General features: G+C 33.3%; 1 protein-coding gene across 1 annotated transcript in view; it reads left to right on the top strand.

The window, feature by feature from the left end:
* The window catches only part of LOC113199044 (multidrug resistance-associated protein 1-like), a 91,473-nt gene that overhangs the window by 33,784 nt on the left and 38,072 nt on the right, over positions 1 to 19,617 (top strand). Inside the window, exons 8-15 of the mRNA XM_026411930.2 lie at positions 3,505 to 3,642; positions 4,553 to 4,699; positions 7,228 to 7,312; positions 7,415 to 7,481; positions 7,758 to 7,884; positions 12,166 to 12,342; positions 15,246 to 15,413; positions 17,089 to 17,251. Of these exons, the coding sequence (XP_026267715.2) occupies positions 3,505 to 3,642; positions 4,553 to 4,699; positions 7,228 to 7,312; positions 7,415 to 7,481; positions 7,758 to 7,884; positions 12,166 to 12,342; positions 15,246 to 15,413; positions 17,089 to 17,251 (1,072 nt within the window). The remainder of the gene's footprint in view (positions 1 to 3,504; positions 3,643 to 4,552; positions 4,700 to 7,227; positions 7,313 to 7,414; positions 7,482 to 7,757; positions 7,885 to 12,165; positions 12,343 to 15,245; positions 15,414 to 17,088; positions 17,252 to 19,617) is intronic.

The following is a 19,617-nucleotide window of genomic DNA, read 5'->3' on the forward strand; positions in this document are numbered from 1 at the left end:
ATAATATGCAGGTATTTTCGTTTCTCAACAACTAAATGTAAGTATTATAAGATACAGAATATTACTTATTTTAAAGAATTATGTGGAAAAAAATGGGTTGAAACAAGCTATATCACTCATGCCACCAACATTTTCTTCATAAAATAATGAGTGAATCCTTATGAAGTTATTTAAGTTCATAAGGTTTCATTTATTTTTATAAAGTTTTATATATATATACATATATATATATGTATATATATATACACACTTGTAGATGGACAGAATATTGTTATTTATTTATTTTTATGTGGTGCTGAGGATAGAACTCAGTGCCTCAAACATGCAAGTCAAGTGCTGTAACACTGAGCTACAGCCCCAACCCTATCATTTTTATAGAATTTTAATGAACATTTTCATAATATATATATATATATATATATTTATGTTTTCATACTGTTTTCCACACACAACATTTTAATTTATTATGACATAGGTTATGCTTTACAGAATTCTCTAAAAGACAAAATTTGCAAAGCCAATATGGAATTTCTTTCTGGCCTTAATAATCACATATGAGAGTCCCTCTGTAATACATCTAGTTTAAAAATTTTAAATTAAATTTATTTTTTGGCTGACACATAAACACATAAATTTATATGTATTTAATACAGTACCATGTGATGTTTTAATACATGTATACATCATATACTATATAAGTCAGGTAAAACATGTATATATCAATGTTTAAATATTGATCCTTTTTTTAGTAATAACATGCAAAATCTTTTTTTTCCTAGGTTTTTGAAATATGAAGTACACAATTGTTGTCTCTAGTCATCCTATTGTGGGATAGCATACTAGAACTGATTGTACCTATCTAAGTGTAACATAGTAGCCACGGTCAACCTTTCCCCATCCCTCTCTCCCTGCTACTCACCCCAAGGCTCTGGTAACCATCATTCTACTCTCAACTTCCATAAAACCAACTTTTTAAAAGATTCCGCATATGAGTAAGAGCATAAGGCACTAGTGTTTCTATGCCTGACTTATTTCATTTAACATAATGATCTTCAATTCCATTCATGTTGCAACAATTAACAGAATTTCATTCTTTTTATGACTGAGTAGTATTCTATTGTGTATATGTACCACATTTTAAAACCTATTTATCAGTAGTTGGGTAGATAGGTCTTTTTCCACTTCTTAGCTATTGTAACTAATGCTGCAATGAGCATGGGAATGCAGATGTCTCTTTGACATACTGATTTCATTTCCTTTGGATATATACCCAGTAATGGAATTGCTGGATCATATGGTAGTTCTATTTTCAATTTTTTCAGAAACCTCCATACTGTTTTCCGTAATAACTATTCAAATTTATATTCCCAGCAGTGTGCAAGAGTTCCCTTTCTCTCCATTCTCCCCACCAGTTACTATCAGATGTTTAATTTTCAAATACTTTCTCCCGTTCTGTAGGTTCTCTTTAATCTGTTGATTGTTCACTTTGCTGCACAGAAGCTTTTTATTTTGATGTAATCTCATTTGTCTATTGTTGCTTTGTGTGTGCTGTGCTTTGCATCTTGATGAATCCTTGGAATACCTATTTTCTATTTTTATGTGCACAGTATATATCCATTATATGTACATGTAGATTCACCTTAGAATCAGTAAGTGATCTGCTGTAGCGTTCTGTGGAGAACTTACACAAAATGGTAAATTACCAAGGTGAAAGAAATTGTTAGATTGAATATACCTTGAAGAGGGAGTGATATTTACCTGCTTGGCTGAAATTAAGAGAAGCCTTAAGTATCTCTGAAATTTAACTCACATTTTTAATAAGATTATATACTGTAAAGTGATATGATCTGAATGCAATTCTCAGTACATTGATCGATAGTCTTTGCATCCAAAAATAAAAAGTATACCAGCATTTGTTCACAGGTGTTAATATTTATATTGACAAAGGGATATTTGCATTATCAGTAGAATTAGTACAGTGTGGGTAAAATGGATGAACATTTCTCCAAGATCTGAGCAAAATTCAAGACTTGAAGTAGTATCCACAGCAGGAAATAAACTTGAAATTTAGTGGAAGTCCCAATAGCAATCAAGTAGTATGGTCTAAAATTGTGAGCAGTTGGATTCCATGGGGTCGGATAACAGGTGCCATAAATCCTCTCTTTGATAATCTAAGAAGAGCTGCCATCTACTAAACATCTTCTATGTGCCAAGTGCTGATAAGTTTATTTCCATTTCCTCATGTAATTCCTATAAACCTTGAGTAAAATATTTCTTATGCCCAATTTACAAATTACACAACAAAGACACTGGTCAGTTAAGTGTCATGTCTAAGTTTACAGAACAAATGAGAGTGTTTCAGGGTTCTCCAGTGAAATAGAAGCAAAAGGAAAATAGAGAACACGTGTGTGTGTGTGTATGTGTGAGTGTGTGTGTGTGTGTGTGTGTGTGTGTGTGTGTGTGTGTATTTAGAGAGAGAGCAAAGGGAAGGGAAGGGAAAGGAAGGGAAAGGGAGAGAGAGAAAGAGGAAAAGTGAATTTAACAAACTGGCTCATGAGGCATTGGGAATGCAGCTTAGTCTTAGAGTGCTTCCCTAGTATGTGTGAAATCCCTAACTTTAATTCCTCGAGCTACAAAAAAATAAAATTAAGAATTTGACTCATGATTGTGGGGGCAGGTGAGTCTGAAATCTGTAGAACAGGCTGGCAGTACTGGGTGGTAGGCAGTGTGAATGCACAATTTTTTCCTCCTTGGATGACCTCAATCTTTTTCCTTAAGGCCTTCAATTGATTGAATGAGGTTCACCCATAATCTAGAAATTAATCTCATTTGCTCAAAGTTACTGATTTAGATCTTAATCATATATGAAAATGTATCTGTAACAATATCTAGTCTAGCATTGAATCAAACAATTAGGCATCATAGTCCAGTCAAATAGACACAAAATAAAGCATCTCAAAGAGAACCGGAATTTGAATGTAGGTCTCTCACTTTAAAATGTGTACAGTGAGTCAGTATATGATCCTGCTTCCCCACATTTTCTGTCTTAGGAAGTAGTTTACAATGGGAAAATATCAATCATTTTTTTAGAGAATGGCTTGAAGTTCCAAGACACCAGTCTTAAAGAAATTGGGAAGCCAGAAACAATAGGCTGGCTATTAAGAAGCGAGAACTGGACCAACAGGAATAGTGACAGAATTGAGACAGAAACTGCTATGGAGTTCATTCATAGAGCTGGGATTTCATCAGAACTGGCTCAGAAATAAGTTGCTGGTGCATAAAAGAAAGATAAGGCTGATTGTGACCCCGTCCCCCAGACCCCCTCTTTAAGGCCACATAATTCAAGGAAATATTTTGATTCAGTCAAAAATAGGAGCATTTTTTTTTTACTTACCCTCAGTTGTGTTGTGTGTGTGTGTGTATGTGTAGTGTGCATTTGTATGCATTTAGTCTTTTCTTCTATAATATTAGTTGTCAAATATTCATTGTCTGACTTCTTTACAGATTCTCAAACTTTATGCATGGGAACCTGCCTATAAAAATAAGATTATTAAAATTCGAGATCAGGAATTGGAGTTTCAAAAATCATCTACATATCTTTCTGTATGTTCTATGCTGATGTTAACTTGCATTCCATTTTTGGTAAGTGTATATATTTCCTCTTTTGATTTTTAATTTAACTTTGTAGGTTTGCTTCCAAATTGCCTGAAATTAAAACATTTAAAGTAAAATTTTATGTCTAAATTAAAAATTTTAATAATTTTAATAATTAATTTTGGGAGATTAGAGAACAAACAGCTCAAAGAAAATGTGCTCCTATTGGTTTGTATTTTTTACACATTTTGTTCCTTTGAAATTTCTCACATTGAACATATGCCTTTTTAATTCTTAAAAAGAAAAATCTTCTCTTCAGAGCTTCATTACAGCTCTAAAGTTTCATTTGGCATGATTAATTCCTTTTAAGCAGCAACCAAAGGTACACTATATGGAGCTGGGAAGGGAAGTAACACTGAGTATTTTTCCTATGAGCAAGCCAAGTTATATATGTTGCTTTTTTTTATTCTCAGAATAATATGAATTATTTTTCTCATTTCACAAGAGAAAATGAAAGTCTATAGTAGTTTGAAAACAACGTCAAACTTGTAGAGTTAGTCTTCAGAAGTGAATTGATATAAAGTGAAGTATTCTCTTTCTTTCACACCATTTAATCATCAGGTATCTCATGCTATTTAAACTAGAGTATAAATTGCCTTGAGAAATGAATCAAAGGGCAAGAAAACAAAGAACAAACAAACCATGTTCAACTGGACTTTAACTTTAATCAAAATGGGCACTCTAGGTAGTAATGAGAATCAGGGAAATTCTATATGTCTCCATGTTGATAATTTAAAATACTTTTTAATTAAAAAAAACAGATGGGTATCATAGTTGATATTCTTCAGTTAAAAGCAAAGGGAAAAGTATTGAAATTTTCTTCCCTAATTTTTAAGACTGTATAACTTATTAGGTTGCAAGCAATAAATATATTTTTAAATTATGTATCTAATTTTAGGTGTCTCTGGCCACCTTTGGTGTATATTTCTCACTGGATGAAGGAAACATTTTAACAGCCACTAAAGCATTCACATCTTTGTCTTTGTTTAATATTCTGAGGATTCCTCTTTTTGATTTACCAACAGTGATCTCAGCTGTGGTTCAGGTACATTCAGAGTATCCTTAAACTAAGAATCATTTCTCTATAAAATCAATGATTTTGTACATTTTATTTTTTTGTCATTTTATATCATATATTCCCTTTTTGTAGTTATTTAACTCTGCATTCAAATTTGTTTTCCTGATTCAATAAGTGGTAGAGAACATTGTGACTTTTAAATATTTCAACATGTTACGTTATTTTCATTGTTAGGTGTTGGTTTCTTTTACTTAGCTCCTGTGTCATCACAGAGTTCACTTGGTTATAACTGAAGGTTTATAATCAGGTGCTTTGTATGTACCCAGATCTGAAGGTTTTCCCTGGGTTCAGCAACATGTCATCACTACTGAATAAGCAAGACAAGCAGTGAGAAAGTGCAGTGATAACACCAGTCTGATTAAAAAAAAAAAAAAAAAAAAAAAAAAAAACAAAAAAAACCTGAGAGCTGGCTTGGGCATGCTTTTAGGTGTAACCTCTAGTCCATAGAGACTATTTAGCTACTACAAAGAGTAAAAACTGCAAAAGCCACGGGGCATTCAAAAAAGTGAGTTCCTGTATCCTTCTTTTCCCACTGAGATTCACTCAAGTTAAAATCGTGCTTGGATTCTTCAGGCATCTTCCATTGGAACCATTTCCTCAAGTCTGGGTCCATAAAGTGGGTCTTTGTTTCTTACAATCAGCTCTTTGACCTAAGAACTTTGCTTTTGTTTTATTTGATTATTTTTTGAATGAAGAATAACAAATGAATAGTAAATACCAATGAAGTCATTCTTGTTACAGCCTATCTTTTTCATATTATCTTCCTTAGAATAACCAACAGAGGGCACAGAAGTACCTTGGATGTGATGCTTTTAACTCTTATTTCCACAGCACACTTCACTTGAAGAAAATGTTAGTTCTTAAACTAATGATTTGGATTTGCTTTTAAAACTGGAATCTAGCTAAAGGTCTCATATCTCAAAGTGTTAAAGATCTAGTGGCTTACTGCTGCCTTCATTTAAATTAAAAAAAAATTGTCTAAAGGAGAGAAAAAGCAGCAGCAGCAGTGTGTATTGATATGATGTACTCTATAAAGGAAACCACAGCCCAGTTACATCTTTAATGTTAACAATTGATGTCTTCTAATACAAAATAAAAATGTACTGCAGATTTCATGTACTCAGTTTCGGTGGGGGAGTGGTTTTATTTATCTTAATAGTAGCTCAATATTTTATAATTCTTTTTCTAAAATTGATTGCTTGTATTGCCAAAACCATGGATTTGTTTATTGTTGGAAGTCCAATTGATACGTCAATCTGAAGTTTCTTTTAAAATCTAATCTTTCTAGATCATTGTGAGTTATCACCTCATGCCTGTTAAGATGGCTATCATCAAAAAGTCAAAAGATAACAAAAAATGCTGGTGAGGATATGGAAAAAGGGGATGCTGGCACATGGTTGATGGGAATGTACATTGGTACAGTCATTATGGAAAGTGGCATGGAAATTTCCTAAAAAATTAAAAATAGAACTCCCATATGATCTAGCAATCTCCCTTTTGGTATATGTATCTAAAGGAAATAAAATTACTGTCTTGAGAATAACTCAATAATAACTCCCACATTAATTACAGTAGTTCCACAGCCCATAAGACATAGAAACAAGCTGAGTGTCCATTGATAGATGAATGTATAAGAAAAAGTGGTACATACACATACTCTCTCTCTTTCTCTCTTACACACACACACATATACAGAGGAATTATTGTTCAACCATAAGAAAGAAGGATATCCTGCCATTTGTGAAAACATGGAAGAACATTACGCTAAGTGAAATAAGCCAGACACATTAAATACAAATACTTCATTATCTCCCCTACATGTGAAATCTAAAAAAGTTGTAGAAGCACAGAGTAGAAGAGTGGTTACAAGAGGTTGGGAGGTGCCAGGAAAGAAATGGAGAGATGTTGATCAAACTGTACAAACTTTTTGTAAGATGAATGAGTTTTGGAGAGTTGATATTCAGCATGGTGATTCTGATTAATAATAATGTATTTTATATTTTTTAAATTTGCTGAGAGAGTAGATGTTAAATATTCTCATTACATAGAGAAAAAATAACTGTGTAAGGTGATGGATATGTTAATTAGTTTGATTGTGATAATCATTTAAAATGTATAGGTATATTAAAGCATGCTGTTATACATTTTAAATATATGTAATTTTATCATTTTTACCTCAACAAGGGTAGAAAATTAATATTTCTATAATTATTGATTAATTATGTTTTTATACAATAATAGGGAGGAATTTTTACTGCTGCCTTTCTTGCCTTCCTTCAAAGATGATGTGTTTTGATCTTTGACCCTTGAAACTGCTCTTTAAGGATGAACTTGTTTATATCATTAAAACAATTCAAACTATGCTTGCTCTATTTATATCAATATTTTGAAATTGCATCTAAAATATTTATTCGGTCTGTATGTTACAGTAAGAGCTTTTTAGTTTACATTTTGCTTCAACAACAGATAGATCCTGTGTATGTCTGTTTTGATAGACAAGGATATCATTGTGTCGTTTGGAAGACTTTCTGAACTCTGAGGAGCTTTCTCTTCGAAATATTGAAACAAACTACATAGGAGGTCAGTACTTATTCATTACCTTCAATATTTATTAGACTTCTGGATTCAAGGTAATCAGCTCTAATCCAAAATGCATTATTGCATTTATTTATTTTTTCCTAGATCATGCCATTGGGTTTACTAATGCCTCTTTCTCCTGGGATAAAACAGGGATTCCAGTACTAAAAGAGTAAGTCTTGATTTGAGGCACATTTGAAAAATTATTTTAGTATTGGATTCTATAATTATGTCAACTTTCATTTTTTTAGAGTTTAACAAATTAATATAGTGAATAAGATTTTTTTAACCCTTCATTGTACCTTTCATTTTCTTAGTGATTTTTTTCTGTTTGTTTCCTCTCTCAGGACTTTACAATTCACCTGTTCTTTGCAATTTGGAAGCCTAAGTGTTTGTAGAAAAATGTGAAAAATCTCTCCATCATCTCTCCCCTTTTTTCATCATGCAGCTTGAACATGAAGATTCCTGAAGGAGCTTTGGTGGCAATTGTAGGGCAGGTTGGGTCTGGGAAGTCCTCTGTGCTGTCTGCCATCCTGGGGGAAATGCAGAAGCTTACAGGAGTCGTCCAGAGAAAGGTAGCACTGACGTGTTCTTTCAAAATCTTGTCGAAGTGGCCATAACCAATTTGTCATTAGTTTCAATAAGAATTTATCAAATTAAATTGAAGATTCGAGAATTTAAAGGGTATTTCTAGTTTATAACAAACATTTCAATATCCATAAAAATCGATTAGCTATGGATAGATTAGTAACAGAGATCTGTCCTCTAAGTTCTTCAGCAAATCATTTATAAATGCTTATAGTAATTGTTTGATGATATTAACCAAATTGCAACCAATTATAAAGAAATGAATTTTATTTATACTGTAATTTGATTAGTTTTCTAATTACCATTCATTACAAGTTTCCGTAAGTAATTATGGCCATTCCATTTCTAACAAGTCTTTTAGCTAGTTGATCATGGGTGATATCTGTGGCCTAAAAGAAACCTCAGAAAAAATAATAAATAATATTAATAGCTTATATTTAATATTCAGTCACTGAATTATAAAGAATATATTCTCAGATATTTATTCTACTCTTAGAAGTAGATAAAAATTCAACTTAGGGCCTGGCTAAGTTATTGAGGCTGTGATCTTAAACCTGTGATCCTACTGTCTCAGCCTCCTGAGTCTCTAGGATTATACACATGCACCATCACACTGTCTCAACAAGTTCTTACTGGTTTTGAAATATTAGACTACCCTGTGAGTTTTTCCTTGAACCTAATTAACCCTCAGGTAAAATACTAGCCCAGTTCCTCCTTCTCACCTCTAAAAAGGGAGAAACTTTATGCATCTGAGACCAGTTCCTCTTTACCCTTACTTTTTTTTTCCTCCCTGGAAAAAAATTAACTCTATCAACTCCTTTTTCTTTCCTCATAACATATATTTCCTCATATCCTTATAACTTTATTGATTCTAGTCTTTATGACTTAACTTGTATTATTCTGTTTTCTCTGAGCTTTATTGTTACCTAGTGTAGGATCAAATATAATCCCTATGACTTTTTCAGATAAGATTACACTTAATAAGTACTACTATTTTTGAACTTTAAGTATACCATCTTTTAGCCCTGAGTTCTTCATAATGATTGCAATCAGCTCTTTCCATATAGTTCAAGATATCTATAACTTTTCTTGGACCAATGAATGTTCTTTGCAAACATAAAGAGGATCATAGTAATTTCATTTTCATTTAGTATTTAAAGCTATTTTCAATAAGCAGCTATGAAGCATATACTATGCATCTATAGCATAGTACTAGAGTAACAAACATGAACAAGATATGTTCCTCTTTTTTTCAGAGATCATAGTCAACTGAGGTAAATACCAAAGTAAGTTAAGACAAGTTATTAAAAATGAATGAAAGCACACACATAACAACATCGACAAAAAAACAACAAAGAATTCTGTTTTGAAGGGTAAGAAAAAGAATCAGAGAAGAGGTAGTCTTTATTTGATCTTGAAAAGAATTAGGAATTGATAAACATAAAAATGATATCAATTCTAGGTTTTACATAATGCATTAATAATGACAATGAGCAAAAGGCCTGGGGTAATGATTAAAATGAGAGGATATACCAAGACCTAGTTAGTTTATGGTACAGTCAGCTGGCTCCCTATGAATATTAATGACTAGCATTATTTTCATTTTGATTGTTGAGGTTTTTATGGTAAGACATAGGGATTCTTTCTGACATTTTGAGTGTTTTAAATTAAAAAGCGTGTTCATTGTAATAAAAGAAACCATATCAATGCCATTGTGAATGGTAAAGCAGAGGGACCCCCACCTGTTTTTTTAAACTGTAGGTGTCCAAGATAGAAGCTATAATCTCTGTAAGTGGTTGCTTGATCTTCAGAATTATTTGTTTTGGATCTATCGCAGGATTTGACATATTACACTCTGAATTATTTTCCCAATATTTTATCACAAATGTATAAGTATCATATTGATAAGCACTATTTAAGTGAAGTGATCATTATAATGGTATGACCAATTTCACATTTAGAGTTTTAAAAGTTTCTTTGTAGGGCTAGGGATTTAGCTCAGTTGGTAGGATGTTCTCCTTGAATGCACAAGGCCATGGGTTCAATCCCCAGCACCATGGAGGGAAAAAAAATGTGCTTTTGTGAGCTGGGCATAGTGACTCATGCCCATAATTCCAGGGCCAGGGAGTCTGAAGCCAGAGGATTATAAATTCAAGGGCAGCCTCAGCACCTTAGCAAGACCCTAAGCAATTTAGCAAGACCCTATCTCAAAATAAAAACTAAAAAGGTCAGGGGAATGTGGCTCAGTAGCTAAGTGCCCCTGGGTTCAAACCCTAGTACAAAAAATAAAATAAAAAAGTGTTTTTCTGTGTGTAGCATTCAGAGTATGATTACTTTTTTGAGGCATATTTTATATCATAATAGTCAAACTCTAAGACTCTCTAGGATCCCCTATTCTGTATCAAGGGCTCACAAAAGATGTCATTCATAAAGAATATTCAGTATTCAGTGTTCTTTGATAGAATATTAGAGATCTGAAGATTACTTTGCATTTCCAAAAATTCAACTGTAGTTTCATTATTATGTATGAAACAAAATGCATTTTCCTTTGTGAGAGGCGAATAATAATTATAATAACAATAAAAGAAAACATTTACATCTTTGTAAAAACAGATTAGCCAGTTTTAATCCCTGTAATAGCAATGTGAGACCATGTAGTTTTTGTTTTAAGTTATGTTTTTTTTCATATTCTTCAATCTTTTCTTCTATGTTCTTTAATTTATTCTCTTTTCTGCTTAACTTGCTTAATATGCCACAAGCATTCAAAATATTTTTCACCTGTGGGTTGATTTCATAGGCTATTCTAATCAAAGTTCAGATTATTCCCTTCACAATGCAATTCCAGAGCAATTACTTTTGTGTTCAAGATCAGGTCAGATCAGAACTATACTGTTTTTGATCAAAAGCCATTCTGTGTCTTACATGTTCAACAAAGAAGAATTAAACTTTAATCTTTGATCTTTAAAGTGGTTGGTTGAAATCAAAAGGCTAATAGTTGCATATATGCCTATCTCAGAAAGTACTTTAAACATTTGCTATTGTTGTAGAGCGGGCAGTGTTTAAGATACTCCAAAATCAATGTTTGGATAGAATCCAAACATGGGTCAGAATAAAAGGTGAGTCTCTGGTTCAAATATTATATATTCTTTTCCAGAAAAGAAGGGTTAGTTAAAAGGACATTTGATGGAGTAAATTGCCACATGTTTAGGGATCATTTCAAGCCATAAATAATCAAAAAATGAATTCAGGAGTGATAATCAATGTATAAGACATGGATGTGTGCTGTCAGGACACCCTTTTAAGAAGGACTTGCTGCCTGTTGTGGAAATACATGGTCAGCATGTCAGCTCCATCAGTGTTGGCCTTGACCCAGCCCAAGATCCTACTCTTTTTCAGTCTAACATGGGACAACTAATGGACAACACTCCTCCAAAACTCTGGAAGGTTGGACACAGCTTTATCAGGCCTGAATCACACAGTATGACATTTCCCTCTACCTACTGTTCCGTTCTCCTTTCTTTCCATGGGGTTGAGCCCCAATATACAATATAAAATCTGCACCTCAAATTCTATCTCTGTTTTAGAGTGAATTGTGTGTCCCCCAAATTGTATGTTGACGTTCTAATCCTCAGTAATTTAAAATATGATAGCATTCGGACACAGGATTTTTGAAGAGTTGATCAAGTTAAAATAATCTCATTAGGTTGGACCCTAACTGAATAGGACGGAAGTTCTTTTAGGAAGAGGAGATTAGAATGCAGACACATACACAAAGTGAATGCCATGTAAAGCAGAAAAGGCCATCATCCACAACCCACGTGAAAGGCCTCAGAAGGGACCAACCCTGCTGGCACTTTGATGTTGAATTTCTAGCCTCCAGAATTGTGAGAAGATAACATTCTATTATTTAAGCCACTGGGTCAGTGGTACCTTGTTATTGGTAGCCCTAGAAAATAACACATTTAGCATCTGCTTCCAGAAAATCCTAATAAAGACAGATAAGTGTGATGCAAGCTAAAGTGAAAGAAAGTAAAAAGCACAAATTAACTCATTTGAAGGGACTGCTAATTAACAGATATAATCTTAAAACAGGATACCATAATCTGTATGTTTACATGTAGGGAAATAACCTAGATTTAAAATTGTATGTGTGTGTACATACGTGTGTGCACGCACAGAACCCATGGACTGTGTATACTTTCATGTGGTGCATGCAAATTCTCCTCTTTCCTTGTTAAGAATATTCCTTTACTTCTTTCTTTCTTTAGGGCTCTGTGGCGTATGTTTCCCAGCAGGCCTGGATTCAGAATTGCATTTTGCAAGAAAACATTCTCTTTGGCTCCATCATGCAGAAGCAGTTTTATGAGCGAATATTGGAAGCCTGTGCTCTCCTTCCTGACTTGGAGCAGTTACCAAACGGAGATCAAACTGAGATTGGAGAAAGAGTAAGGAAAATATAATTTATCATATGCAGGAATAAAATAGCATTCGGCTACACTAATAAAATGTTAATAGTCTTTTTATTGAGGTCTTGGAGAGTTATCCAACTACAATTTTTAAAAACTCATTATAGAATTCCTGTGAAGAAGATGGCAGTATTAAGGGCAAAAAATTATTTATAATTAGCTACATAGAAAACAGATTAAAAAACAATTCATTTGTTAGTATCCATGGGGGTGGAATTAAAGTCCGCCAACTAGATTGTCAACATTTTTGTTTTAGTTCCTAGCACAATGCTGTTCTCCTTCTAAAGAGTTTTCCTTTTTTTTCTTTTTCTCTGTATAAGGCCAATCAGGAAAGGAGCATCAGAGCACCAAGCTCTGGTTCTACGGAGGTTCTGAGATGACATTTGTTAATGTGCCTGCTCTACACTGGCTTATTCCTGCTTAAAATGGACTTGTTTCCCAGTCATCTCACTGTTTGTTCTATTTTATTTACATTGTGTTAATGAATAATCATTACTCTGCTCAGTATTTCAGACTTTATATATATATATATATATATATATATATATATATATATATATATATCACTAAGTATGAACCCCTAAATAATTTATTATCCCTGATCAGTAACAAAAATCTTCATTTAAGCATGAATGTGGAAGTATCCTTGAGGTCTACAATCCATGTGGATATAAGGATGAATAAATAATCTTTACTGAGTACTTCAAATATCTGAAAAGGGAGCAGGCATAGGCAATTTTATACATTGATAAATAAAATATGGTATGCAACAAAATTGTAGGAAGTAGAAATCTATAAGGATAAATCTATAAGAAATCTATAAAATCCAGAAGGAACCAAAATTGACTTTCTAAATAAGATTGGCTTCCTTCATAGTCTGCTATTTTGTAGATTTAATTTTTCAATAATATTAAATAGATTTATTGTTTTCTAAACCCCTGTATTTTTCTGGGCATCTTCATTATCCCTGATCAAAATGATGCCATTGCTAAAATCATGCAGAAATGTGATTTCTTCAAACTTGTTAGTGCATACTAAAAAACACGCTGAGAAAACTATCTCTAAAAATATGAATATCTGATTGTATGTAAGTATAAAGAATTTTAAAAGGAAAAAAATTCAAAATTGGATATACTGATTTAGGATAGGAACTAAATGATATTACTATTTATAATTCCTGCTTCATTTAATTAGCTTTTTCTCAATGTGATATGATGTATTTTAAAACAAACATGGAATTGAATACTTCATAAGGAAATCTGTTTACAGCTGTTTATGAGATATCCAAGACAATGACTATAGAGTTTTCCTTTTCTTTTAATGATCTTTTCCTTTGACACTTTTTAATTAAACACAAACATTTATGAATTTATTATATACTCTGATTCTGCTTTGGGGTATAAGATGGTAAGTGAGAGAGCTGTCACCCAGCCTTCAAGTAATCTAGCGGAACACTACCAACAGTTTTAATCGATTGTCTTTACCAAGATTTATCCATTATCTGGTGTCATACACTAAGTATTTGGAATAAAGGATGAACTAGGTGGGAGCTGATAGGCTCATGAGAGACTATGAGACTGGGATGAATAAACAATGTTCTGCAAAATGAGAAGGGAGGGAAGACATCATTATACTCAATACACTGAGAGAGAGGTTGCTGTCCAAGAGAACTTTTTAGGGTATCCTTCAAATTGAAAAGAAAAAATGTGGCTCCCCAGCAGAATGAACATCCTTGGGTCTACTATGAAAGGGTAGGTCAATCTGCTCAGTCAATCATATTCACTTGAGGGCATCATTGGGAGAGAAGTAGAAGCGGGTATTAATACCATAATAAAAGCACTTAGACTGAGAAAGATGCTTTTGCTCATGGATGATAGAAGAGTGAGATGTGGGAATGCAAGGTATTTAAGCAAGATGGTAATATAATTACAGGATAAATGGTGACATGTCAGAAGATGAATTAGAGAGAGGAGTAATTGGGTAATAATACCAAATGCCAACGGTGTCCACACTCAGTGTTGGATTTAGGAATATTTTTACACACTTTATTGAATTCTCCCAAAATATGAGTCAGGGGCTACCATAATTACATGCAAACAAATGCACACATAACACACACATGTGAACCACATTCCTTAATATATACATTTTCATGCTCAACTCCCTTATTATCTTTGAGTCTGAAGGGCTAACATAGCCCCCAGAATATAATCATATTGAGGAGATATCTGTTGAGTAACAGGACGATTGTTAAATGCAAAGAAGCAATATCATTTTGCAATTGTAGGCCGTTGGCTAAGTTCTGCGTTGCATTGAGAGCTTTAAAATAAGATCAGTAAACATTAAACATAAATGAATCAAGTGAATTGGGTGCCTTACCCCATAATTCTCTATACATAGCTGTATGTGTCAACTTTAATTTTCACATAGTGATGTATATTCCTTACTTTTGCTTCTTGGAGTTGTCTTTTTGCCAACAAGACTTGCACTAATCTTTCTACAGGAGAAAATAGGACATGTTGATTACAGCTTTGGTAATTTAGCCATTATTCTCGATTTCCTATGTGTCAATTTAAAAATGATCACTTAGTGTCAGTATATAGTTGGCAGCCAGATATCTTGTTTAATATTCTACAGGCATAACTTTTCAGACATAGAGCTTTGAAAATTCTTCTTTCCTTAATTGGTAGCCTCTTCTTTTGAGAGTAAGTAGTTAAAAGGAGGTAGACATAGTTGTTAATTTGCCCAAGTTAGTAGAACTAGGAAATGGGATGGAGATAAGCCTAGGAAATAATTGATAAAGTTTTGAGTGTTCATATTGGGTTGTTATCTTGACCTTGCTATGAAAAAGCACTTAGATGTAACTTCTATTCCATACTCAGGGTGTGAATATAAGTGGAGGTCAGAAGCAACGAGTAAGTCTGGCCAGAGCTGTCTACAGTGGGGCTGACATCTACCTCCTGGATGATCCCTTGTCTGCTGTGGATGTTCACGTCGGAAAACAGCTCTTTGAAAAAGTGATAGGGTCCTCGGGCCTTTTAAAAAACAAGGTACTCAGAGTATCATTTTTGCCTTGGAGGGAGTCAAAGGGAGGATAATCTGCTTAGCACTGTGCCTACTAATCCAATTATCTTGCCCATTTGTTTAAACAAAATAGTCGACTTTCACATGAAAAGATGAGATATTTGTATTGCCCTTTAAAAGGTAAATTTCAATGATCATTTTTGAGATTTTTTGCATAACTTTATATCAGTAATAAGTATGTACATAAGGTAGTTACCTCATTAACAATTACCTTACTCTAAGGGGAAGTGTGAATTATAATTAGTTAACTTCATTTGAAAAATGGTATTTTGGTATGTACTACTTTTTAAAAAAAATAGAATCATTTTACTTAAAATTTGGTATTACAAACAGCAATAATAATGATTCCATCATTTTGTAATGGGGCAAAGACAATAGAAATTAATATTTACCAAGTGCATTATATGCTTGACTCTTTAAATTAGTGACTTCAGTTCTTATAGCAATTCTCTAAGATAGGTATTATCATTACTCCTATTTTACATATGAAGGAAATCATACTCTAAATTGAGGTTTCTCAACTTAAGAATAGCAAAGATTTTTCAAAGTCTATCTGACCACATAATCACAATCATTCCATGATAATATGTTTGTAGATTTGTTAATATGTAGCATTCTGGAAAATATATGTAAAATTCTAAAATATTTATTTCAATAAATAATGTAAAAATTTCTTGATTTACTGGGATGAACCCAAGATAAAAACTTCTCATTCACTTGTATTTATATGTGTATAATAATATGAAAGATTAAAAAATAAAACTTATTAATTGTAATTTGAACAAAACACATTTTTTAACGGTGGCATATTTTTTTTAAAGGCAAATGTTTTAGTCAGGTTTTTGTTACTGTGACTAAAATATCTGACAAGAACAATTTTAAGGAGAAGAAGTTTATTTGAGGTCTCATGGTTTTAGAGGTCTCAGTCAATAGCCAATTCCATTCCTCATGGTTTGAAGTGAAGCAAAACATCATGATGGAGGAGTGTGGTGGAGGGAAGAAGCTCATATGGCAATCAGGAAGCTGAGAGAAGTTCCACTCACCAATAAAAAATATATACCCCAAAGGCATGTCCCCAATAACCCACCTCCTCCAGCCACCCTGCCCAATTTCAGTTAGTTCCCATCAGGAGATTCATTCACTGATTGGGTCAAGGCTCTCAGAACCCAATCATTTCACCTCTGAATCTGCTTGCATTTTCTGACACATGAACTTTTGGGGGACACCCAATCTAAACCCTAACATTAAGCAGAAGTGACAGATATGAAATTATTTAAAATTTGCTATGAAATCAGTTAATTTCTAATGACTGAACAATACCCTAACCAAAGGGTTAAAATTACAATTGTAAGATATTTTCTGATCTAGCAGTATGTCTAGGAGATAGTATGGATGCTGTGTTCAATTGTCACCTACAAAAATTACACTCTCAAATAATAAAGACGAAAAAAGTGACTTTAGTTTAAAAAAAAAAATATTTGTGCCATTTTTTTGTTGTTGTTTGTTTGTTTTTCAGTTTTTTCTGGAGATCTAACCCAGAGCCTCACACATGCCATGAAAATGGTCCCCCACTGAGCTACATCCCTAGTCCTATTTATGCCATATTTTGTAACCTGTAGAATAAACACTTTTGCATTTCAGACTCGTATTTTAGTCACACACAACCTCACGCTTCTGCCACACGTGGATTTTATTGTCGTGATGGAAAGTGGCAGGGTAGCACAAATGGGAACATATCAGGAGCTGGTATCGAAAACCCAAAACATCCATAATTTGCTTCAGGTTTTCAGTGGACAAGAAGAAGGTAAGGATACAATAAAAAATAAACCTAAGACATAATATGCCTATGCATTTTGAAAGTCTATTAATTACCTAATCTCTTGCTGTACATTTCTTTTTCATTGATCCTGCTAAAGTCAAGGGCGAGGCTCTTTTATTTCGATAGGAAAGAAACAAAGACAATGAGATAGACCAGTTAAACATCAACTCCTTTATGGCTTTTAAGAATAAATATAAATGCACCAGTGTCTGTTTCTTCATCTATAAAGAGATTAGATGATTTATGAATTCTAGTCTAGTCTAGAATATAATGGGTCAAAACATTCTGTCTTTAACATTTAGAACACAAAGCTTAAAGCATAAATCCACAAGGAACAAAAAGTAATTATTTGAAACATTTCAGGTAAATTATTGGATGCACACAAAAAATAATAATACATGGAAACATATCTGCTTAACTTTGAAGAATTAGAAATTGGTTTTATTCACTAATTTTTGTAACTATAGTCATAGAATTTGAAAATCAGATTCATAGACTTTTTAAAACAAAATAAGTGGTTCCATCCCTGTTTAATGCTTAGGACACAGGGATGTTTGAAATCCAGCTTTATTTTAATATTTCACAGAAATCAGTCCTTGCCTGCTCTGAAAGTGGGATGTCACATCATCTCTTTGTAAAGCTTTAGTTGGTTTTTCATGTAGACCATCAGACCTTGATCATTTTCCTAGGCCTTTTCTGGATTATTTTGTAATTTCATGACTTACACTAATATGTCTCTGTGTTTTCTAAATGACTCAACAATATCTAGTCTAAACTCACTTTACCCTTGACCTGCATATAAATGCCATAGAATATGAAACTGGTTTAAAACAAGATCAATTATTATTTTAATGTCATGAAATCCAAAATAAAGTCATTTTTGGACCTTAGCTAAGACACACAAATTGAGTTCTATTTTTTTTTAATTCCCTGATTTTACTTCTCATATTATAAATATTCTATTTGTGCATATATTTAAAAATACACGGTGCATCTCCAGAAGGAAGGAGTCTTATTATTTTCTCTGTCCTCACCACTGATGGAGCCACATGCAAACAAATGACAAGTGCCAGCTAGATGTTTATTAAATAACTGCATCAAAATATGTGTCTCTTCAGAAGTAAACAGGATGATTTACAACACTATGAGCCAGTGTCTTTTTTTTTTTTGCCATTTATTGAAAGTCACTTAAAATATAGATTATATTATATTGGAAAAAGATATCTCCAGAATCAAACAGAATATGTTTTTAATTCCAATTTACTACAAATTATGAACAGTGGGCCATTTAAAAGTTGTGGGTTTGTTATTTTTCAAATCCCTTTTGGCATACAAATGCCACACCTTCTCTGCATTTGTATGTTTTTTTATGTATTTATGTGTCTTCTACAGTAACAGGTTAGAAGCAATGTTATTCTTAGAATTATCCTAACAGATACTACCAATTCTCCAGAAATATGCCATTAGAAATGTATAATTTGAACTTTTTTTTTCCTAATAACTTCAATATTTTTGCATTTTGTGTTAGAATTCAGGAAGATAGAAAGTAAAGACAGTTTGGGTGCTAGGAATAGAATATGTTTGAAATTGAATATTTCTGGGATTTGAATTTATTTGGATACTAGATGAAAATATAAAGGCTTTTTAAAAATCTATTATCTAGTATTTTTATCTAGTAAAAGCCCATAAAAATACTTTACTCATAATAAATAGATAGATAGATAACCTTCGAAGGTTAGCCATATATGGTATGATTTCTTTAGCTTACTGTGAAAGCAGGGCAAAAGTAGGTTTCAATGATATGAAATTCCTCATTAAATAATAGCTTCAAACTCAGTTACATCCAGTGTGATATATTCCTGCAGTACTACCTTTACACTTGGGTCAGTACTTGATGCCTTATAGAGTCTCTGTTCTGCCTTTCGTGCCTGACTTTCTGGTGAAGAGATGGCATCCACCACCTGAGCCCTTTCCACTTGCCGTTTCTTAACCGCTCTACCTTTGTCTTCAGATTCCAGAATTCTTTGGTCCTAGGACCAGGACAATTGTATCTGCCTTGGGTCTGCTTGCGCAAAGAACCAGCTGTTGTGCAGGCGTGCACAACTTTTTGACCTGAGAATTTTCCCCGCCTGGGGATGGTGGTGATGGGTAGAGCCTGAACATGTGGATGGAACATGTGTGCAGCTCTCCTGTTTTAGGATTGAACTGGGGTGGGAAAGATTGAGAGCTAAGGGACTACCTCACCAAAGACTGCTATGTACACAGTAGGGAAAAGTGTCAAGAATCCAAACATCTCCCCTGACCTTTTCTTCCAAGTGTTTGGGGAGGCATATTTGTTATGGTAAGCAGTA

This window comes from Urocitellus parryii, chromosome 2 (genome assembly GCF_045843805.1).
Source record: "Urocitellus parryii isolate mUroPar1 chromosome 2, mUroPar1.hap1, whole genome shotgun sequence".
Classification (NCBI taxonomy): Eukaryota; Metazoa; Chordata; class Mammalia; order Rodentia; family Sciuridae; genus Urocitellus; species Urocitellus parryii.